Source organism: Oncorhynchus gorbuscha, linkage group LG16, assembly GCF_021184085.1.
Source record: "Oncorhynchus gorbuscha isolate QuinsamMale2020 ecotype Even-year linkage group LG16, OgorEven_v1.0, whole genome shotgun sequence".
NCBI classification, from domain to species: domain Eukaryota; kingdom Metazoa; phylum Chordata; class Actinopteri; order Salmoniformes; family Salmonidae; genus Oncorhynchus; species Oncorhynchus gorbuscha.
Window position 1 is genome coordinate 66,583,319 of NC_060188.1, and position 23,919 is coordinate 66,607,237.

General features: G+C 42.7%; 2 protein-coding genes across 3 annotated transcripts; both read left to right on the forward strand.

The window, feature by feature from the left end:
- Positions 1-14,194: 14,194 nt before the first annotated feature.
- On the forward strand, positions 14,195-14,888 carry LOC123999793 (flavin-containing monooxygenase FMO GS-OX-like 7). The gene is given in 3 exon segments (XM_046305815.1): positions 14,195-14,270; positions 14,273-14,562; positions 14,685-14,888. Coding segments are annotated over 3 exon segments (570 nt in total).
- A 2,712-nt stretch (positions 14,889-17,600) lies between these two features.
- On the forward strand, positions 17,601-22,503 carry LOC123999668 (schwannomin-interacting protein 1-like). 2 transcript variants are annotated; one of them, XM_046305646.1, is made up of 7 exons: positions 17,601-17,830; positions 18,650-18,864; positions 20,892-21,025; positions 21,151-21,229; positions 21,367-21,477; positions 21,608-21,725; positions 22,047-22,503. In XM_046305646.1, the coding sequence occupies exons 2-7, from the start codon at positions 18,658-18,660 to the stop codon at positions 22,139-22,141; spliced, it is 744 nt and encodes a 247-aa protein (XP_046161602.1). In that variant the 5' UTR covers positions 17,601-17,830; positions 18,650-18,657; the 3' UTR covers positions 22,142-22,503. The 2 variants fall into 2 exon arrangements, with proteins under 2 accessions (XP_046161602.1, XP_046161601.1); XM_046305645.1 differs by lacking the exon at positions 17,601-17,830 and adding an exon at positions 17,872-18,082.
- The last annotated feature ends 1,416 nt before the right edge of the window (positions 22,504-23,919 follow it).

The window sequence follows — 23,919 nt, forward strand, 5'->3', positions numbered from 1 at the left end:
ATGATAGTTGCTTTTCAGTAAGTGTAATAACCAATTTAGCTAAAAAACCTGGTTGCCTCTGCCAGGAAACTGACAATCTTCCAGCAAGACAATAACCCCAAGCACACATCAAAATCCATAAGGAAATTGTTAATTGACAACAAAATCTACAATTTGCAATGGCCATTTCAGTCTTGACTTTGAAGAGGGCAGTCCATAAGCGCAGACGGAGGACATCAAGGATCTGGAAAGATTCTGTATGGAGTAATGGTCTAAGATCCCTCCCAAGGTGTTATCTAATCTCATAAAACATTTTAGAAAAAGGTTCAGTGTCAATATCCTTGCAAGGGTAGGGTGCTGGAGTACTGAAAACAGGAGCCAATAATATATTTATTACTTGTTAAAATAAATCTTTCTGAGCATTTGTTTTAGTATAAAATAACAGTCAAAATGTGAGCGTACAATACAGCTCAGTATTTGTATTATATATTGTATACAGTCTATTTTGCTCATGTTTATCAAATAATTGTTGACCCCTCTGTACAGTATATGCCATGCATTACCACAACAGACCTTTTTTTCTAACACACATATGGTGGGTAGTGACTAGGAGCGTATTCCTCCACACACGAAATGCAGCAGGACAGGATTAAGTCCACCAACACCACAAGAGAACATGACTGACTACAAAAAAAACCTGTATCAATCTCATACTGACAGTCTTCAGTCAAATAATATCAAGTGTATTTCATCTTTCCCCTCCCAGTTAAGTTATTGGATGCTTTGGTTGAATGATTTTAAAAAGATATATGTTTTGTAATTCAGAGTATTGTGAGAGCAGGAGGGTGCATTGAACTATGGCCCTCTGTTTGGGGCAGGTAGAGCTGTGGGAAACAGTGACATTTCAGCTCAGCAGGGGGCCAGAGGCATGAGCATTATAGCCCTTATAGTATCAATCAAGCTAAATCAACATAACCGGGACCCCAGGATGATAAATTCTGCCTTATTTCCATGATACCTATGTCTACACCCGGAGGCGTCATGCCCCCTCAGATTTGATCTGTTAAAAAATGCATGCAAAATATTTGTTTCTCTATAATACTACTAGCCACCTAGCAATTTTATGAAGTTGGCTTTAGCTAGCCCAGATAGGTTTGCAATCTCCCAAACTAGCTAGTCTAACTGTCTTACCGAGCATGGCTGCTGGCAAGGTTGGTGGACATTTAAAAAATAAGCAATAACTAAATAAGACTCCTTTCAAACTTTGTGTTTTTAAAGAAAGGACTGTCCAGCCAGTGATCCCAGATGATTGGTGTTTATTTTGACAATAAGACACAAGGAAGCATATTAGATGTGCAGGACAACAGTATGTTGATGGCTGTAGATTCTTGATTTGTCACTTGCATGTCAATATCAGACAGGGTATTTTGTAATCAAACATAACCATGACAAAAATTGTACAAAATACAATACAATGCAATACACATGTAAGTACCTGACCATAAAACACAAGGAAGCACATTAGATGTGCAGTATAACTGTGTTGGTGTTTGTAGATTTGTGTTTCATCTGTTAGCATGGAAATTGAATTAGCAGGTAGCTAATGTGACCATTAAAATTATAGCATTCTAGCTAACTCATTCTTACTATCACGCTGGTATAAAGGATTTGGAGAAAGGCGCAGGAATACATAAGTTTTTTTTAATACACCCAAAACATACACTTATACAAACCACTGGGACGTACCCAAACGAAAGAGTGAAGGTAAACGTCGTAGAATGACACGGGACGAGACCCGTAATGCACAAAAATACACGGCACAGAAGCTGAAACAACGCATAGGTGGTCACACAACCAACGGACAAGGGAACAATAACCAACAAGGACAATGGAGAACAGAAGGCACATATATAACATACTAATCAGAGGAAATGGGAACCAGGTGTGCGGAATCGGGGTTGATGATAACGAATCCAGTTCAGTGGAGTGTAACGGATGTGAAACGGCTAGCTTAGTTAGCGGTGTGCGCTAAATAGCGTTTCAATCGGTTACGTCACTTGCTCTGAGACCTTGAAATAGTGTTCCCCTTGCTCTGCAAGGGCCGCGGCTTTTGTGGAGCGATGGGTAACGACGCTTCGTGGGTGACTGTTGTTGATGTGTGCAGAAGGTCCCTGGTTCGCGCCCGGGTATGGGCGAGGGGACGGTTTAAAATTATACTGTTACAGAAGCATAGAAGGCTGGTGACGTCGACCTCCAGAACTGGTGGACAAAATGAGCAGCAGTACCGGAGAGATCCGTGACACTTACAGCAATAACAAAAGCACATCTCAGGATGCCCCCAATATCTAACAAGTACCGTACACATATTTATATACATCAGGACATGTACATAGAGAACTCATACACATTGTAAATATGAAAATAGAATAGAGTATTTCAGGACGTGACATCCCACTTGCACGTCAATATCAGACTGGGAAGAACTGAAGTTCGCAATCTCCCCCCATCTGTAAGCATGACCTATGGCATACGCCACACCCTTATTTTACCCACGTGACCTACCACTATAAAAAGCACTGTGGCATGACATACTGTCTGTTACTTCACTCATGGAGGTGGAGGAACGACATGAAAGCGTGGCGACCCATTGCTCTACTCAGAGAACCATGGTTACACCCATAACCCAACGTTTTCTATCGTTTTCATAACGGGTCACCAAACAACCTACAGGAGAGGCTGTACCAGAGAGGTAATTTGGACAACAGAGTAGGATAACTCACCATTTAACTTAGTCCAGATGAGTCCCTGGGACTTCCTTGCATCCACCACAGGATGCAACAGATTACAATTACCCAACAGGGCAACACAGAATCTCAACTGTGGTACACAACCATATACACAAGCGAACTGAAAGCTAGAACTTACAACATGAGGCTTCAATTGGGTGCAACACCACCAAGAGTGGAAGGCCTCTGTATAGAACATCAATCTCACTGATGGTTGATAAGTAAGTATGTACAAGGTCCACGGGCGTGCCTTGTCCAGAACCACAGGGCCCACTGACTTGTTGACATAAAATTGAGTCTGTAGCCCAACTTGCAACAGAACAGATAGAGTCCAGGGAGGCCCTTCATAACATGGCCCATGAAGTGTCCATACCCCTGGTGGAGTGTCCATACCCCTGGTGGAGTGTCCATACCCCTGGTGGAGTGTCCATACCCCTGGTGGAGTGTGCTACTACGCTGTCTGGAGTTGGTCTACCTACTGCAGCATATGATTTTGACACTGCAGTGGTAATACAATGTTCCAGTCTCGGCTTCGAGACATCACACCCTTGGTGTTTATTTAAAAATATATATATTTGACCTTTATTAAACTAGTCAAGTCAGTTAAGAACAAATTCTTCATTTACAATGACCGCCTACCCCAGCCAAACCCTCCCCTAACCCGGACAACGCTGGGCCAATTGTGCGCCGCACTATGGTATTCTCCCCATAACACACAAAAAGCTGTTCTGTTTGACAAACAGCTCTTGTTTCAGCAAGATATGCACTCAATGTCCTAATTGGGCAAAGTGTATGCAACTCATGAAACTCTTGTGAGAAGGCGGAAGAAATGTCACTATAATTAAGGGCTGGTTAGCACGTGATGATGAAAGCACCTTTGGTAAGAATGCTGGATTTGGCCGAAGCACTCCCTTACATCCATCTTCTGCTAAAGTGAGGCATGAAGGATGGGTAGAAAGTACATGTATACTGAACAAAAATATAAACGCAACATATAAAGTGTTGGTCTCATCTTTCATGAGCTGGAATAAAAGATCACCAAAATGTTCCATAAACACAAAAATCTTATTTCTCTCAAATGTTGTGCACAAATCCCTATTAGTGAGCATTTCTCCTTAGCCAAGATAATCCATCCACCTGACAGGTGTGACATATCAATAAGCTGATTAAACAGCATGATCATTACACAGGTGCACCTTGAAATGGGGACAATATAAGGCCACTCTAAAATGTGTAATTTTGTCACAGACCACAATGCCACAGATGTCTCAAGTTTTGAGGGAGTGTGCAATTGGCATGCTGACTGCAGGAATGTCCACCAGAGCTGTTGCCAGAGAATTGAATGTTCTCTACGATAAGCCACCTCCAACGTTGTTTTAGAGATTCTTCACCTGTGGGATCGTCTGTTACCATCCAACCGGACAGATTATTGAAACTGATTAGTATTTATATCTGTTATAACGCCCTTTTGTGGGGAACAACTCATTCTGATTGGCTGGGCCTGACTCTCCAGTGGGTGGGCCTATGCCTCCCCTGGCTACGCCCCTGCCCAGTCATGTGAAATCCATAGATTAGGGCCTACTGAATGTATTTCTATACACTGTAACTCAGTATAATTGTTGAAATTGTTGCATGTTGCGTTTATATTTTTGTTCAGCATAATTCTCCAACAGGCTTTGCTGAAACAATAACCAATAGAAAGGGAGTCTTGACTGAGAGCTCACATTGCTCAAGTGAAGACGGGCTCAAATGGTGATTGTAGGACAACATCTAACTCCCATGAGGGTACTGTAGAAGCCTTGGGGGGCCGTAGCCTGCGGGCACTTTTCATGAATTGCAATACTAGAGGTTGTGTCCCTGGTGATGCATCCGCAATCTGGTCATGACCCATAGAGAGAGACATGGCTGCCATATACACTTTCAATATTGATGGGGACTTCCTGCAGCCAAAAGCTCTTGGAGCAATGTCAAAATGACAGAAATTGGGCAGGAAGATGGCGATTCTGCATGGTCGACACATCGCTTCCTAAACACATTCCACTTCGCACAGAGGATGTCAATTACCAAGGAGGGCAACCCTGCAGCTACAATGCGGTCACATTCAAGGGCTACACCCACAACTTCAGTATTCTGGGTTTGGGGTGCAAAAGCTTGTTGGGAGGTTGTCAGCTGTACAAGGTCTGAAAGCCAGTGATGTTGTGGCCAATGTGGAGCAACTACACACTCTTGAGACTGACCTACCTTGAAGACCTGAGGGAGCAAGGGAATTGGTGGAAATGTATACAGCACCCCCCTTGGCCATCTGTGTGATAGGGCATTGACCCCGAGTGGGCCTGCTGGACCTTATAGAGAACCACATAGGACAATGGGTTGAGCCTTGCAATGCAAACAGATTAGCGATGGACCTTCTGAATCACGCCCAGATCATCTCCACTACTGTAGGATGTATCTTCCAGTCTAAAGGAAGAGGACCTCCCCTCGAAGAGAAGGTCTGCTGCCTGATTCTCCAGCCCCGGCAGGTCTATTGCTCTACGGTCTGTTTGCCCAAAGAAGTTAGTCCCTTGCTACTGTAACGGATGTGAAACGGCTAGCTTAGTTAGCGGTGTGCGCTAAATAGCGTTTCAATCGGTTACGTCACTTGCTCTGAGACCTTGAAGTAGTAGTTCCCCTTGCTCTGCAAGGGCCGTTTTGTGGAGCTCTGCTTTGTGGGTGACTGATGTGTGCAGAAGGTCCCTTTCGCGCCCGGGTATGGGCGAGGGACGGTTTAAAATTATACCGTAGCTGTTGACCCGGATTACTGGTTGCTCTGAAACAGGAGGAAGGTCAAAAGGGGGTGAGTGTAACGGATGTGAAACGGCTTGCTTAGTTAGCGGTGTGCGCTAAATGAATGGGTCACTTGCTCTGAGACCTTGAAGTAGTAGTTCCCCTTGCAAGAGGAGGGGTGAATGTTGGGTGAATGTTGTGCAGAAGGTCCCTGGTTCACGCCCGGTATGGGCGAGGGGACGGTTTAAAATTATACTGTTACACTACCTAATGCAGTGCCATTGACCTCAGTCTACCCTGGCAGTTGATGTGTGCAACCACGGCTGTGTTGTCTGTCCATATCAGTACATGCTGTCCTCTCAGTACTAGGAGAAAGTGTCGGAGTGCAAGGTGAACTGCTGTCTATAGTGATGACCATACACAATGGAACCCTGACTGGTTCAAGACTGTTCCCTATCCCGCAGACGTTCACGCAGATGAGCAGGGACCCTGGGCATCTTTCTTGGGTGTTTTTCAGGGTCAGTAGAAAGGCCTCTTTAGTGTCCTAAGTTTTCATAACTGTGACCTTAATTGCCTACCATCTGTAAGCTGTTAGTGTCTTAACGATCATTCCACAGGTGCATGTTCATTAATTGTTTATGGTTCATTGAACAAGCATGGGAAACAGTGTTTAAACCCTTTACAATGAAGATCGGTGAAGTTATTTAGATTTTTACGAATTGTCTTTGAAAGACAGGGTCCTAAAAAAAGGGACGTTTCTTTCGTTGCTGAGTTTATGTATACGGTTAAGGTGACTAGGCATTAGGATATAAGATCAACAGAGTAGCAGCAGCTTGTATGTGAGTGTGTGTGCGTGTGTATAGTCGGTATAAAAGTAGGTGCATGTCATGTGTGAGTGAGCAGATGATGGAGTGAGTGTGTGAGTGTGTAGGGCCCTGTGAGTGTGCATAGAGACAAAAATAAAAAGGTCAATGAGGATACAAGGTTCACTCAGATAGTCCATGCAGCTATTTTGTTAGCTATATATCAGTCTTATTGCTTGGGGATAGAAGCTGTTCAAGAGCCTTCTGGTGCCAGAATTGATGCACTGGCAGGGGCATATGGGGGGGGGAGGGGAGATTGTAAGATTCTAAGGGCCTATGACTGACAGGGGTCGACGATTTCTTTTCTTGTTTTTTAAAATAAAGTAAACATCCAGGGAGCCTCTTTATTGCCACCCTCTATTTATATGAAATGGTTCGGTCCTGCCCCCAAACCAGGTGTGAAAAGTTGTAAAAGTTCAAGTTTGTGAGGGTTTTAGGTGCCAAGACAAATTTCTTCAGCCTCCTGAGGCTCTTTACCACACTGTCTGTGTGGGTGGACCATTTCAGATTGTCAGGGATGTGTACACCAAGGAACTTAAAGCTTTCCACCTGCTCCACTGCGGTCCCATCGATGTGAAAAAGGGCATGCTCCCTCTGCTGTTTCCTGAAGTCGATGATCAGCTCCTTTGTTTTGTCGACATTGAGTGAGAGGTTATTTTCCTGGCACTACACTCCCAGGGACCTTACCTCCTCTCTGTAGGCTGTCTCGTCATTGTTGCTAATCAGGCCTACTACTGTTGTGTCGTCTGCTAACTTGATGATTGAGTTGAGTGAACAGGGAGTATAGAAGGGGGCTGAGCACTTACACTTGTGGGGCCCCTGTGTTGAGGAACAGCGAAGTGGAGGTTTTGTTTCCTACCTTCAAGAACTGGGGGCGGCCCGTCAGGAAGTCCAGGACCCAGTTGCAAGGGCTGTGTTCAGACCCAGGGCCTCAAGCTTAATTATGACCTTGGAGGGTACTATAGTGTTGAATGCTGAGATATAGTCAATGAACAGTATTCTTACATAGGTATTCCTCTTGTCCAGATGGGATAGGGCAGTGTGCAGTGCGATGGCGATTGCATCGTCTGTGGATCTATTGGGGCGGTAGTCTGTTGTCTGTTGTCATAGTCTGTTGTCTTAGTCTGTTGTCATAGTCTGTTGTCTTAGTCTGTTGTCATAAGAGTGGGAGGCTCTTGTGGACAATACGTCAGTGTCATCCGATTCAACAACCATGCTCCATTCAAAGGTAGAGGTTAGGTTTAGTCCTGGCAGGGGAAGCCTCATAATTCCGTGAGAAAATAATGTGAAGGGGATTAATAGTAATCTCGTAATGTAAAATACATAAACATGTGTCAGGACCCGGTTACGAACCCGGGTCTCCGGAGTGAGAAACAGTCAGTTAACCAACTGAGCCACGAATAGTCGGCAGAACCCATAAGATGAGGCAGACACAGCAGTACTTGAGACGGTGTATTTAATGAAGTAAAAAGTGAAGTTCTTCAGGAAAACATGTAACTCCACAACCTCAAAAGGAATCCTACAAGAACAAAGGTAATCCTCCAAGGCAAAAAGGCAAATCCACAAGGTGGAAGGTAAAGCACAAAAAGCCTCAAAAGATACTCAAAAAACAAACAAACAAGAACAAAAAACAGAATTCCACAAGAGAGTCCACCGGGATCAACAAGAGTTCTCAGAGTACTAGGGCTGGGTGCTAACATACAAACACAGAGCAAAGAACAGAGGAAAACAAAGGGTTTAAATACAATCAGGGGAAACGAGGCACAGGTGCAAATACTAATGGGGATCAAGGGAAAACAAAAGGTCAAAAGGCACAATGGGGGCATCTAGTGACCAAAAACCGGAACAACCCTGGCCAAATCCTGACAACATGAGAGTGAAGTAAAGACAGTATGTCACACCACACTGCCTTTTACAGTGACAGGTCACGCAGGTACAGTTAGTGTGTGGCGTGACTATAAACATATATTAAGCATCTCAATCACATCACGTGAAGGGGGAGTTTCCATAGGTCGTATGGCAACCCAACAAGAAAGAGAACCAACCCTGTTACACTTAGATGAGTTTGGATTGGTCTGCCATGTAGCACACGTCTGTCTATAACATGAGCTGCTCAGTATGTGTAAGTAATCCTTTCTAATGCAGCTTTTTTGAAAGATAGCACGAAGAACTGCAAAAGTGTTGCTAATGCTCTCCATTCTCTGGAGGATGGAGATTGGAAATCAGTGGAATTCCCAGTGGAAGCAGAGTATGATAGCTACAGAGATGGAGAAAATTCAAGGGTTTTGATTTCAAATATGATGAAGGAGTCGAAAAGAGAACATGCATAAGGCTGTTGTGTAAAACACCTATCTCCAGATTACATCTTAAAACTATGGGCATCCGTGACAGATATGGAGAAGCATTCATCCATCTACAGTGGGGCAAGAAAGTATTTAGTCAGCCACCAATTGTGCAAGTTCTCCAACTTAAAAAGATGAGAGAGGCCTGTAATTTTCATCATAGGAACACTTCAACTATGACAGACAAAATGAGACAAAAAATCCAGAAACTCACATTATTTGCAAATTATGGTGGAAAATAAGTATTTGGTCAATAACAAAAGTATATCTCAATACTTCGTTATATACACTTTGTTGGCAATGACAGAGGTCAAACATTTTCTGTAAGTCTTCACAAGGTTTTCACACACTGTTGCTGGTATTTTGGCCCATTCCTCCATGCAGATCTCCTCTAGAGCAGTGATGTTTTGGGGCTGTTGCTGGGCAACACAGACTTTCAACTCCCTCCAAAGATGTTCTATGGGGTTGAGATCTGGAGACTGGCTAGGCCACTCCAGGACCTTGAAATGCTTCTTACGGAGCCATTCCTTCGATGCCCGGGCGGTGTGTTTGGGATCATTGTCATGCTGAAAGACCCAGCCACGTTTCATCTTCAATGCCCTTGCTGATGGAAGGAGGTTTTCACTCAAAATATCACGATACATGGCCCCATTCATTCTTTCCTTTACCAAATCATGATGTTTCCACCCCCATGCTTCCCAGTAGGTATGGTGATCTTTGGATGCAACTCAGCATTCTTTGTCCTCCAAACACGACAAGTTGAGTTTTTACCAAAAAGTTATATTTTGGTTTCATCTGACCATATGACATTCTCCCAATCTTCTTCTGGATCATCCAAATGCCTCTAGCAAACTTCAGAAGGGCCTGGACATGTACTGGCTTAAGCAGGGGGACACGTCTGGCACTGCAGGATTTGAGTCCCTGGTGTGTTACTGATGGTAGGACCCTCCAAAGCCTTAGACCCACCCATATCTTAAAGAATGCATATTGGAACAATAATAATAATAATAATATATGCCATTTAGCAGACGCTTTTATCCAAAGCGACTTACAGTCATGTGTGCATACGAATGTGGCATTGTGCTAAAGCAGTGAGGTAGTGCGTAAAAATAACAATGAAATATTTCACTACAAGTGCTAAAGGTACTTAAAACACACAAACACAAAAGCTTAGGTAAAAACAATATCTAGACTTAAGCGTATATCATAAGATCCTTTGAGTAACTTTGGTTCAGGTCATGTTATGATATAAACAAAGGAATCTAGCCTGAGAGCATATTTCCCTTTGGAGTAGGACATGTAATGTCCATGGCATTTAATCTCAAAACCCGTCCGGGAGATGCTTTCACAACTCTGGGAGGAAGGACATCAACATTGCACAGCAGCTGAAACCTGGTTTCATCTGAGTGAAAGCTCCAGACAGTTAAAGCTGTAAAGGAGGAAAGCAGACAAAAATTGAAAATACATTAAAACCTTGTAATAACATTAATAACATACCAGTAATAACATTAAATGACCCCCAAGTCCAAGCAATAAGCTCAAAGTACACGAACAAAATAAGTGTTGCTTGTTCACCCTCAATCATCTCCTTGTACTGGCGGCGGAGAGCAGGTTTATGCTGAAAGAAAAATAGGTTTAAAACATGAATATAATCATATCCTATAGCTTGTTATTCCCGGTTGACTGCTACAGCTGTACTAAAATGCCCTGTACACACATAACTTAGTCCAACAACGACAATGCAGACGCACGATTACTAGCTAACATTTAACTTCAAAATTATGAGCTGGTTAGCTAGCCAGCTGGTTGAACATGCAAAAAAATTACCTCAATCTATAATCCAATAACTAGCTAGCAAATTTAGCATGTGTCCCTACAACGTAACATGAGGTTTGATTAGCTTGCTAATCGATTAGCATTCGCACAACAGTAGCTATTTTCGGCAAACATAAAAAATATTATCATCATGTCATGCATGCCTTAGCACATCCAGCAATCAACATTTGGGCTCCCCAGTGGTGCAGTGGTCTAAAGCACTGCATCACAGTGCAAGAGGTGTCACAACAGTCCCTGGTTCAATTCCAGGCTGTATCACATCTGACCATGATTGGGAGTCCCATAGGGTGGTGCACAATTGGCCCGGGGTAGGCCGTCATTGTAAATAAGAATTTGTGCTTAACTGACTTGCCTAGTTAAATAAATTAAATATTTGTGGTTTAAAAAAAATTAAATCCATAAACAATGGCTCATTGCAAGATGAAGCAAGTTATAACAGTATCTGCATGCAACTGTCTAGCTAGCTATATAGCTAGCAATGAAAATGAAAATGACTTTGATACAGTTGAGACAACGTATGTACATGTAGCTATCTTGGCATGTTATCTATAGATGCTTACTGGTGTATGAATCATGATGATTCACGGCAGACTGAAACACTTTAAAAAATAATCCTTCCCACTTTGCTTCAACCAGTCCAGACTGCTTTAGCCACAGAAGACAGAGCTGTGTTGATACCAGCAATTGTATACAGTACAACACTTTTATTGAAAGCTGTAGCTACACTTTGCATGTTGTCCATGATGAAAGTATTAGTGAATCCAATGGATCTGTCAAGTTTAAGTTTTACGGTTAGGAATTATGTTAAAGGCTTAGGGTTTAGCCAACATGCAAAGTAGCTAAAAAAGCAGTTGAAGTGGCTAATTAGCTAAAATGCTAAAGTTGTTCATGATGAGATTTGAACTTGCGACCCCTAGGTTGCTAGACATTCGCATTATAAATCCACCCTGACCAAACACCTTCCTTTTGTTTTTGCCTGAAGTAATCATCTGTCTTATGTAACCATACCAAACGTAACATATCATACCAATTTGAGTGTTCCGGATTCATGTTTACTATGTTACGTCTAGTCTATGAGGCTAGGCTTGGCCACCTGTGCTAATTAGCTTTCTAGCGTTCTCCAAATACCTGTGTGTGATCTTAACTGGGGAGGAAGTGTAGTTTGTTAACTGGAGGCACCCACAGCTAGTGAATCTGTGTAAAAATGCTACAGTAACAATATTTTTTTATTTGAAATATTCTTTCTCTTTGATGTGAAAGATAAGGGGTATATCAGCATATGTTTCGAAAACCGGTTTGGAAGAGATTAATATTGACTTTCAAAATGTTAAAACACAGTGTCATAATTGTGGTTCACATGGACACAACAGTGGGTGAATTTATTGGCTTGCGTAAAACCCTACTTATAGAGAACGGTTTTCGAGAGTGTAGAGTTTTCAAGAGCAATGATTATGGTGGCCCAAAGGGCAATTGATTGTATGGTTTGCTGCCTGAGTAGATGCTTTTAGCAAAGCAAGTGTATTTAAATACACTAGTGTTGCTGTCAATTGTACTGGGTTGCACAGAAACAGTCCATGGGAAGCCAGAAGTTAAATACAATTCCATTTCAAACTACTGTGCCTGTGGGGCACGGAATCTGTCAAAAATTTAAAGAAATTCAGGCAGCTGGCAGTTCAAATTGTCTATTGGGTGTCAGTGTTGTTTCACAGTGCCCCTGTCAGTTTTCTTCAGTTATTACTCAGTTCTCTAGCTGTAATGCTACAAACACCCTCCTGAATAGGTCCCTGATGTAATTGTATTCAAGGCTTTGTGATTGGCATGTCCCCCTGTCTGCTCTGGCCCCCCAATGGTGGAACAAACTCCCTCACGACGCCAAGACAGCGGAGTCAATCACCACCTTCCGGAGACACCTGAAACCCCACCTCTTTAAGGAATACCTAGGATAGGATAAGTATTCCCCCCCCCTTTAAGATTTAGATGCACTATTGTAAAGTGACTGTTCCACTGGATGTCATAAGGTGAATGCACCAATTTGTAAGTCGCTCTGGATAAGAGCGTCTGCTAAATGACTTAAATGTAAATGTAAATGTCTGTGTCCTCTGACAGGACCGTGACGATGCACCAGCTGCGAGTTGCAGTGGTGGGTGAGGGAGATGCAGTTCTGTGTGCCGCACGTTACATCCTGTCCCGCCCAGACACCTTTGCACCACCCGTCGCCTAGGAGCTCACGGAACATGTGGGTGGCACCTGGTTCTACAAGGAATGTACCGGTAGCTATGACAACGGGCTGCACATTCACAGCAGCATGTACAGAGAGACCTCAGGTACTGTAACACTCTAACCTCACCCCTCTTTCTCTGTTTTTCTCTCTCTCTGACATGACCCAGGTCTTATTGTGTGTCTCGTGTTTTACTGTCCCTCCCTCTATGCAGGACCAACTTGCCAAAGGAGGTGATGATGTTCCCTGACTTCCTCTTTGACCCCCAGCTTCCTCCTTCCAAGGACACCAGGAAGTGCAGAGATATCTGGAGAGATACTGCCAGAGCCAACGCATCACACCAAACATCAAGGTAGGTACCGTCCACTCAAATCAAATCAAATCAAATCAATCCTTTGTCAGGGGTAGAGAAGGAATGTCCACACTCATCGATTTCAGGTGAAAAAAGGAAAAAGTGTATTAGTTTTCATAGGACAAGACTCTAAAGCCTCTCAACCCATCTCTCCCCCACTATTTGTTAGTTCAGCACCGTGGTGGAGGAGGGGATCCCTATCACCATGGCAACAGAGGAGAAGGGACAAATAATGACATGGGAGGTGACTTCACGTGACAAGTCGGGATCACGTAACACTGAAACGTTTGATTCTGTGTTAATCTGCAGCGGGTAAGAGATGTGGATGTGCTTTAGACATTCACTTGACAACAGACCCCTGTCGTTTACACCCTAACCCTTGACCCCTTTCTCCCTTTCTCCCCGTAGGCACTACTCTGACCCCCACATCCCATCCATCCCTGGGCTTGAGAGATTTAAAGGTGTACACCAGCGTCACCATCTAGCCCTCTCTCTCTCTTCCTACACTATATGTACAAACGTGTGGCCACACCCCTTCAAATTAGTGGATTCGGCTATTTCAGCTACACCTGTTGCTGACAGGTGTATGAAATTAAGCACATAGCCATGCAATCTCCATAGACAAGCATTGACAGTGGAATAGAGTTACTGAAGAGCTCAGTGACTTTCAACGTGGCACTATCATAGGATGCCACCTTTCCAACAAGACAGTTTGTAAAATTCTTGCCCTGCTAGAGCTGCCCCGGTCAACTGTAAGTGCTGTTATTGTGAAGTGGAAATGTCTAGGAGCAACAACGGCTCAGCGCAAAGTGGTAGGCCACACAAGCTCACAGAACGGGACCTCTGAAGCATGTAGAGCGTAAAAAGTGTCTGTCTTCGGTTGCAACAATCAATCAAATGTATTTGTAAATCCCTTTTTACATAAGCATGTCACAAAGTGCTATAAAGAAACTCACTACCACGTTCCAAACTGCCTTTGGAAGCAACGTCAGGAGCTTCATGAAATGGGTTTCCATGGCCGAGCAGCCACACACAGCTTAAGATCACCAGGCGCAATGCCAAGACTGGACCTCAGGACCTCAGGACTGGACATCTCACTAGAACTGGGTTGATCTAATGCCCAGGTGACTCTGAGCCCCTTCCCTTCCCTCTGCCCTATTGGGTCTGCCAGGCTGTGGTGGAGGTCCAGGAGGGTGGGTCTCTGCAGTTCCAGGATGGGTCCATTATCCAGGCCCAGGTCCTGCTGCTCAGTACGGGCTACAACTTCAGCTACCCCTTCATGGAGCCAGGCCAGCTGGGCCTGGAGATCCAGGAGCACCCTGATAACCCACTCTACAGGTTCCTGATGCCTCCAGCCTTCCCATCACTCTTCATCATAGGCATCTGCAAAATTATTTGCCCCTTCCCCCACTTTCACTGCCAGGTGAGGAAGGAGGCTTTAAGATGGTTGATGTTGTTGATAATCTTATTTTTTGTTGAACAAAATGTCTGGATATCCCACCTCTCCCTCACCATCTCTCATTCACTACCCCTCTCTCTCTTCAGATTGCCCTTGCAGTGACGGAGGGCTCCATGACCCTGCGGTCACGGGCTGAGATGGAAGAGGAGGACCAGAGAGAGATGAAGAGGAAGGCGGAGAGGGGGGTGCAGCTCAAACATATGCTGAAGATGGACAACGACCAATGCCCAGACCTTTGCTCAGACTGGGAGGTTTTCCCCTCTGCCCCCTGTCACGCAGAGCCTGTATGAGGAGGTATGGAGGCAGAGACATGTTCACCGACAGAACTACAGGCAGCTAAACTATCGACCCAGTGGGAGCAACAGGAACTGCAGGCTGGTGAATGAGGAGGAGAGGCAGCCTGGTCTCATAGACTAGATGCAACATAGTAAATGGGTAAATTCAGAACAGTGACACTAGTATGATATGTAATGTTTGGTATGGTTACGTAAGACAGATGGTTACTTAAGACAAAAACAAAACTCAAATGGGTGGGCGTATAACGCAAATGACTAGCAACCCAAAGGTTGCGAGTTCAAATCTCATCACAGACAATTTTAGCTAATTAGCAACTTTTCAACTACACTGAACAAAGTTATTAACCCAACATGAAACAATTTCAAAGATTTTATTGACTTACATTTTATATAAGAAAATCAGTCAATTTAAATCATTATCATTAGGCCCTAATCTATAGAGGGCACATGACTGGGAATACAGATATGCATCTGTTGGTCACAGAAGCCTTAAAAAATGGTAGGGGCGTGGATTAGAAAACCAGTCAGTATCTGGTGTGACCACCATATGACATCAGCAAACTGCTCGCCCACACGATGGACGCCATACATGCTATCTGGCCTGTACAGTTGAAACCAGGATTCATCCGTGACGAGTACACCTCTCCAGCGTGCCAGTGGCCATCGAAGATGAGCATTTGCCCACTGAAGTTGTTACCATGCCGAACTGCAGTCAGGTCAAGACTCTGGTGAGGACGACAAACACGCAGATGAGCTTCCCTGAGACGGTTCCTGACAGTTTGTGCAGAAATTATTTGGTTGTGCAAACCCACAGTTTCATCAGCTGTCCAGGTGACTGGTCTCAGATGATCATGCAGGTGAAGAAGCTGAAATGTGGAGGTCCTGAGCTGGTGTAGTAACGTGATCTGCGGTTGTGAGGCTGATTGGACACACTGCCAAACTCTCTAGAATGGCCTTGTGTAACAACTTTAGACATCTGTGACATTGTGTTGTGTAACAACAAAACTGCAGCTCTTAGAGTGGCCTTTTATTGTCCCCGACACAAGGTCCACATGTGTAATGATCATGCTCTCTGCTTCATATGCCACACCTGCCAGGTGGATGGAATATCTTGGCAAATGAGAAATGTCACCCATTGAGCATATTTGGAATGCGCAGGATCGACATGTACGACAGTATGAACCAGCCAGATACTGACTGGTTTTCTGATCCACAGCCCTACCTTTTTTTATAAATTATCTATCGGTTACCAACAGATGCATATCTGTATTCCCAGTCACGTGAAATCCATACACATAGATTAGGGCCTAAGGAATGTATTTAAAATGACTGATTCCCTTCCCTTATGAAGTGTAAACTAATTTGTTCACAGAATTTGAGAGAAATACGCTTTTTGTGCATATGGAAAATTTATGGGATATTTTATTCAGCTCATGAAACATGGACCAACAATTGACATGTTGTGGTTATATTTTTGTACAGTAAACGTACTACTTTTTAACTACTTTACAACTATTTAGCATGTTAGCTAACCATAACCTTAACCCTTTTAGCAAAGCCTTCCCCTAACCCTTTAAACTAACTCCTAAACGTAACCCCTAACGCCTAGCTAATATTAGCCAGCTAGCTAATGTTAGCCACCTAGCTAGAATTCATAAAATATTGTTCAGTTTGCAAATTCGTAATATATTTATAGTTTAGCAAATTCATAACATTGTACGTTTTGCAAATTTGTAATATATTGTACTTTTAGCAAATTCGTAACATATAATACAAATTGTAATTTGTAACATAAAATACGAAATGGGTGATGGACATTCACAAATTAATACATACCATACGAAACGCAACATATCATACAAATGGAGTGGGACGGATTTACGTACAGAATACACAATAATATGAAATGCTCTTAGACCAGGTTGGGAGAGGGGAGTAGAAAATAGGAAATTACTGAAATTGTATTTTTGTCACCCCCCAGTTTTATCATTGGAATGTGATACAAACGAGGCAACGGTATACTTTAGGTCCATGCGGACGCTTCCAAGCGGTCGAGTTGGCTGTTTGGAGTGTTTATCTGGCTAGATTTTAAAATATATAATAATAGTAATATCCCTCCCACTTCTAAAACCAAAGTTGCGCCCCTGCTTGAAAGCTTTGGATAAATGGACAAAATGACATAGGTCTTCTCTCCTGAAATGTTACCTTGACATTATGTATTGTAAATGTAAGTAATATATACATTTTCATCCACAATCCTAGATAAAGTCATGTTAGTAGTCTATAACAAATGCACCGACTAAGTTTCTTTCACTTATTGTAAATAGAAAACATGTAATATCTTATTGTCACATTAATCAATATTAAATATTTTTTAAATATTGTATTTCAATATAATCCTTCATTAACTTTACAAAATGTGTTTCCAATGTCAAAAGTGCCCAGCTTCACGGAAATAAAAAATTACAAGAAAATAATAGAACCAAATTGTCCACTTTTTATTAAATTACTATTTTAATATTTTTTACATGTCCCTTATAAAGAATGATATTATTTGAAAAACAATTGAGATGTTTACGTTTTTTCGCCAAATGCTATAATGCATTTGACTGTCACTAAAAGCAATCCTCGTGACTTTCTGTTTCCCACCGGGTGTTCCCATCTGGTTTGAATCGTCATCTCCAAAAATTGTGAAATTGGACACCTAAGAGTATATTCTAACCCTTCCTTAGAACTCTCCTTTACATTGTTTCCCGATCGAAATGTAGGACCAGAGTCAGATCACACCCGCTCGTTTTAATCTTAAATGGATATTGCATGTAATGTCAACCCTTACAGGAATCCGACACAACAATAATTAAACGGGATATGCACCGAGGGCTCAACTGGTGGCGCATTGGATGTAGGAAGCGGTCGTATTTCCCCTGCTGCAGAAGGTAGAGGTTAAAAATCTGTGGGAACGTCTCAGAGGAAAGAGGGGGCGGGAGGAAAGGGAAGGGGTACGGGAGAAAGACAGGCAGGCAGGGTGTTTCCTTAACTTCAAGGAAGAGTTTAATCAAGTTAATAGATTATTGTGAGCTATTAAAACGATACACCACTGGGAAACCGTACGTTATCAAATTTTAAACAAACAAGAGAAGGAGACCGCGATGTTGGGAATAGGAAAACTGCACCGCGGTCTGGAATAGGTAAATCAAAGTATCCGCTTGCCACCCGCCCCTTTCAATGTTCAACTTGTAAACAACAAGTCTTCAACGATGTGTGTGTGTGTGAGTTAAATATCAATGGAGAAGAGTTACTTTGTATTCGTGTCGTGCGCGCCTTCCACCACATTCATGGCAAGAAATATGAGCGCAATCGTTCTACCGTCAGACATAGCGAGTCTGAAAATTATTGACTTCCAGCTTTTAAAACAGATTGGGAATTTTGGGTGTAGTCTAGTGCATGTAATCTTAGTTCAGTTGATGGGAAAGGTAAACAATTCACTATTAGGAAATAGACTAGTCTCTCCTACAGTTCAGGCCAAGTGTTTCCCAACGTCTCTAAGCAATACTTTTGTTTTTTTCCCCTGAGTATCCTGGTATCCTATTGTAAGATTGTGCACAGTGTATAATGGTGTTGGCAGCTGCTAATTGATAAACAAACTTTATTTATTTATCAGAGACAACCCACCGTGAATCACTTTATACCAAATTAAAATGAATCAAATCTTCTTCCTTGGCCTCCCTTTCTCTGCCATCTGCCCACAACAACAGGGTGAAGGATGGAGGGAGAGACGGAGAAGGAGACAGCGGAGGAGAAGGAGAGTGATGAGACACAGCCGTTTGCTGGGGAAGGGGCAGGGCGACTTCGTCAGAATGGAGAGTCCTCTGAGGACGACCAGGACCTACCCATCATGCACTGGGAAGACCTGAGCCTGAGGATCGCTGAACTGGAGAAACAGGAGGAGGAGAGGAGAGAAAGGGCAAAGGTCAGCGGACATGAAGGGAGTGTGAAGATGTTGTGACAGTTCTGAGATCAGCTTACCCGCCCCAAACCCTGACCTTAATAATTATCAGGAACAACACAACACTGACCATAGATTAAATGGAATTGTATTTGCCACATGCGGCCAAATACAACAGATGAGACTTTACCGTGAAATGCTTATTTATGAGCCATTCCCCCAAAAAATTAGTTAAAAAGTAAGACAAACAAATACAATGGTCAAATAAGGATAAAAAAAGGAAATAGTAACACAATAACGAGGCTATACTGTATGCAAGGAGTACCAGTATCGTGTCAATGTGCAGGGATGTAAGGTAATATTACATGTAGGTAGGGGTAAAAGTGACTAGGAAATCAAGATGGATAACAAACAGAGTAGCAGCAGTGTACAGTGGGGGAAAAAAGTATTTAGTCAGCCACCAATTGTGCAAGTTCTCCCACTTAAACAGATGAGAGAGGCCTGTAATTTACATCATAGGTACATTTCAACAATGACAGACAAAATGAGGGAAAAAAATCCTGACTGAATCTAAAATAGGTAAGCAGCTTGGTTTGAAGAAATCAACTGTGGGAGCAATTATTAGGAAATGGAAGACATACAAGACCACTGATAATCTCCCTCGATCTGGGACTCCACGCAAGATCTCACCCGTGGGGTCAAAATTATCACAAGAACGGTGAGCAAAAATCCCAGAACCACACGGTGGGACCTAGTGAATGACCTGCAGAGAGCTGGGACCAAAGTAACAAAGCCTACCATCAGTAACACACTACGCCGCCAGGGACTCAAATCCTGCCAGACGTGTCCCCCTGCTTAAGCCAGTACATGTCCAGGCCCATCTGAAGTTTGCAAGAGAGCATTTGGTTGATCCAGACGAAGATTGGGAGAATGTCATATGGTCAGATTAAACCAAAATATAACTTTTTGGTAAAAACTCAACTCGTCGTGTTTGGAGGACAAAGAATGCTGAGTTGCATCCAAAGAACACCATAACTACTGTGAAGCATGGGGGTGAAAACATCATGCTTTGGGGCTGTTTTTCTGCAAAGGGACCAGGACGACTGATCCGTGTAAAGGAAAGAATGAATGGGGCCATGTATCGTGAGATTTTGAGTGAAAACCTCCTTCCATCAGCAAGGGCATTGAAGATGAAATGTGGCTGGGTCTTTCAGCATGACAATGATCCCAAACACACCGCCCGGGCAACAAAGGAGTGGCTTCGTAAGAAGCATTTCAAGGTCCTGGAGTGGCCTAGCCAGTCTCCAGATCTCAACCCCATAGAACATCTTTGGAGGAAGTTGAAAGTCTGTGTTGCCCAGCAACAGCCCCAAAACATCACTGCTCTAGAGGAGATCTGCATGGAGAAGATCTGCATGGAGTCTTGTGAAGACTTACAGAAAACGTTTGACCTCTGTCATTGCCAACAAAGGGTATATAACAAAGTATTGAGATAAACTTTTGTTATTGACCAAATACTTATTTTCCACCATAATTTGCAAATAAATTCATTAAAAATCCTACAATGTGATTTTCTAGATTCTTTTGTCTGTCATAGTTGTAGTGTACCTATGATGAAAATTACAGGCCTCTCTCATCTTTTTAAGTGGGAGAACTTGCACAATTGGTGGCTGACTAAATACTTTTTTGCCCCACTGTATGTGAAGTGTGTGTGTTGGAGTGTAGTTGGAGTGTCAGTGTAGTATGTGTGAGAGTCTAGTGAGTGCATAGAGCCAGTGCAAGATTGTAATTGAATTGTAATTGAAAAATTAAAAAGGGGGGTCAATGCAAATAGTCAGAGTGCCCATCGGCATTTAGGGGCAATTTAATCCTACTCTCTTTGCTTTATACATGTTAATAATATCCACCGGCATTGAAAAAGACTGCGATGATGGGTTTAATGACACCTATTGCTTACACTCTCAACTCCCCCGCTACCACATATCTCACCTCTTCCCTCCTCCCATGTCATCCCTCCATCCCTGATCCCTCCCTCTGTTCCTCTCTTTCAGAGTACGAGTGGGTCGGAACAGGGGAGTGTGTCAGGGGGCTGGGCGGAAGAGAGGCAGGGTGGGCTGTGGAGGAAAGATGAATGGGAGGATGAGGAGGACTACGGAAGATGTCGAGTCACGGTCGTCTCGTCTAGGTAACAAAAGTCAAAAACTTTCAATCTAATTCTCAACTTCATTCTTTATTCTCTGAAACCATATAATTTATGTTCTCTCTTTTAAGTGTTCATGTCGTTTATGGCTTTTTATTTTCTTATTTTAGATTCCACAACCAAAAAAATCTACAGTTATGCTACATCAACAACAGTGAGAGTGAGGATGAGGAGGGGGCTGTCAAAGAAGTGAGCGAGTCCCTCCTGTTTTATAGTATAGCGCAAAACGGGGACAAAACATACACACATTGCGGCACTCTAGGACCAAATATGAAGATATGCATATGTACCCATGTCATGCGTTTGTTTTGTTTCCTGTTTGTCAGGGTTCTATAGGACCAGGTAGCTGTGGTTACCACCCCTCTGGCCTGAAGTTGGAAGTGAGGGCCGCGCTGAGTGCGCTCAAAAACAAGCTGTTAGCTGAACAGAAAGAGGAGGTGAGAAGAATGGAGAAGTGTGGACTGTGGAGTGAAAGAAATAGGGTTGGAAGAAATAGAGGGAAACAGTGGGCATGTGGTGGGAGAGAGGTAAGGATTGGTATGTGTAAATAATTCCTGTGTGTCACAGCACCTTGCCTGCAGTAGTGTGATCACTAAGAGGACGCATCTGGAACGCTGTGATCTGCAGACCTGCTCAATACAGCAGCTCAACTCCCTCAGGACCTCACTCAACCACGACATACACGGTCAGTAGGCGGTCATTACATGGTAATCATGGTCTTTACATGGGGCGGCAGGTAGCCTAGTGGTTAGAGCGTCATTGTAAATAAGAATTTCTTCTTAACTGATTTGCCTAGTTAAATAAAGGTTAGATAAAACATTTTTAAAAACATGGAAATCATGATCATAACATGGAAATCGTAGTCATTACATGGGGAAAAAGGGTGGTTATTACATGGTAATAATGTGTCAGTAAATGAACTGGCAGGTGAGTGCTTGCTGTACGGTTTTTGTGATTTAGGATCTATATGTTTTTTGCAAAGTAATATTCTATTCTATTCTTGCAGACCTGAGCTCAGAGTTGGTGGGTCACCTGTTGATAAGGGACCAGCTGAGAACCAAACAGGACGCCATGTTCCTGGACGTACAGGATCTGACATAACCCTTACCCACAGGTGCACAGGACAGGAAGTCGTTGTGCTCAACAGTGGATAAAGTGATGCTGTCCAAGATATGCCACTATAAGACTGTCAGAAGTGTTGCCATAATGTCCTACTTAACATATGATTCTTTGATAAAAAGGAGAAATGTTGATGAACACTAATGAGCACCACCTTGGACCGGCATCATAATGCTATCCACATTACACAGGCATGGTACGGATGCTCAGCTATGAAAAACCAACTGACATTTACTTCTGAGGTACTGACCTGTTGCACCCTCTACAATCACTGTGATTATTATTGGACCCTGCTGGTCATCAATGAATGTTTGAACATCTTGAAGAACAATCTGTCCTTAAATGGCCATGTACTCTTATAATCTCCACCCAGCACAGCCAAAAGGGGACTGGCCACCCCTCAGAGCCTGGTTCCTCTGTATGTTTCTTCCTATGTTCCTGCCTTTCTATGGAGTTTTTCCTGGCCACCGTGCTTCTACATCTGCATTGCTTGCTATTTGGGGTTTTAGGCAGGGTGTCTGTATCTACTTACATCTACTGATGTAAAAAGGGCTTTATAAATACATTTGATGGATAACTTTCTCCTCATCACCCCCCCTAATCTCGAACAGCATAACTTCATTATCATCATTAGTGGAGAGAGTACTGTATTAGGACCTATTTTGATGTACGCATGCACGTAATTAACAAAAAATATTTCATATCAGAAAGAGGAGTTTAAGCCATTTGTGATGTTCAAAACATTTCTAATATCTGACTCCTAGTCCATTGCCAGTGGTAAGAAAAATCATATTTTTCTTGGGAGAACCTTCAGACGGAGAATCTTCACAGCCATAGTTTATACCAGATTTTCCACAAGTTTCATTGTGTAAAAATTGCAATATCCTTGACTTAATAATGTAAGGGAATTTTACACTTACAGCCTGTGTAAAACAAGCTAAGGGGTTACATATTCAGGCTAAAGAGAGCTGTCCTGTAACAATTTGGTGGAGAAGCTTCTTTGTTTCTAATTTAGGAGAATTATCCTCTTGTATAGTTGCTGATGTAAGGGAATTGTCCACTTATATTGCCTTTGGGTATTGACATGTATGTTGACTCTTGTGATATACCTAGGTGGTTTGCGTCCATAACTATAACAACAATCAGCATAGGAAACCACAAAGCTGCTATTGTGTGATTCCATGTGAGCAAAGCCCCAAAATAATTTTGTATCTCAGATTGTTCTGGCATTTATCACATAGAAACGTCATTGGGAAGATGAATGTTTGATAGGCTTTTTACATTTGTGACACACACCATTTTTTGGAAAATTATTATAGCGGTCATTTTAGGCCCTTTTTAGAAATATTGTTTTAAAGAATATACTCTACAAGTACATCAACGTTCCAGAGTGGGCTCTCTGCTACTTTTAAAGTTATAAACAATTTTATGAGCACCATCAACACAGTGAAAGGAAAAATTGATTCAAAAGGAACTGTGATGGGTCCTTCCTTAACCAATGTCAATTTCTATGTATTAAATTGATAATTTCTTCAAAATTAGCAGAGCCCACCTTCGAAATATGTGTTTGAAGAGTATATTGTTCTAAACAAGATGCCTAAAAATGAGCTAAATGTTGATAATATTTTTAATGTTGAATAAATTAATGGGATTTTTGTTTTTCAGAATACAGCCGTAATCCATATTTTAAAGCACACAATAAGGAGTACAATTACACCAAGATGGCTGTACCGTGTACGTTTCACAGATTATAGGGTCTA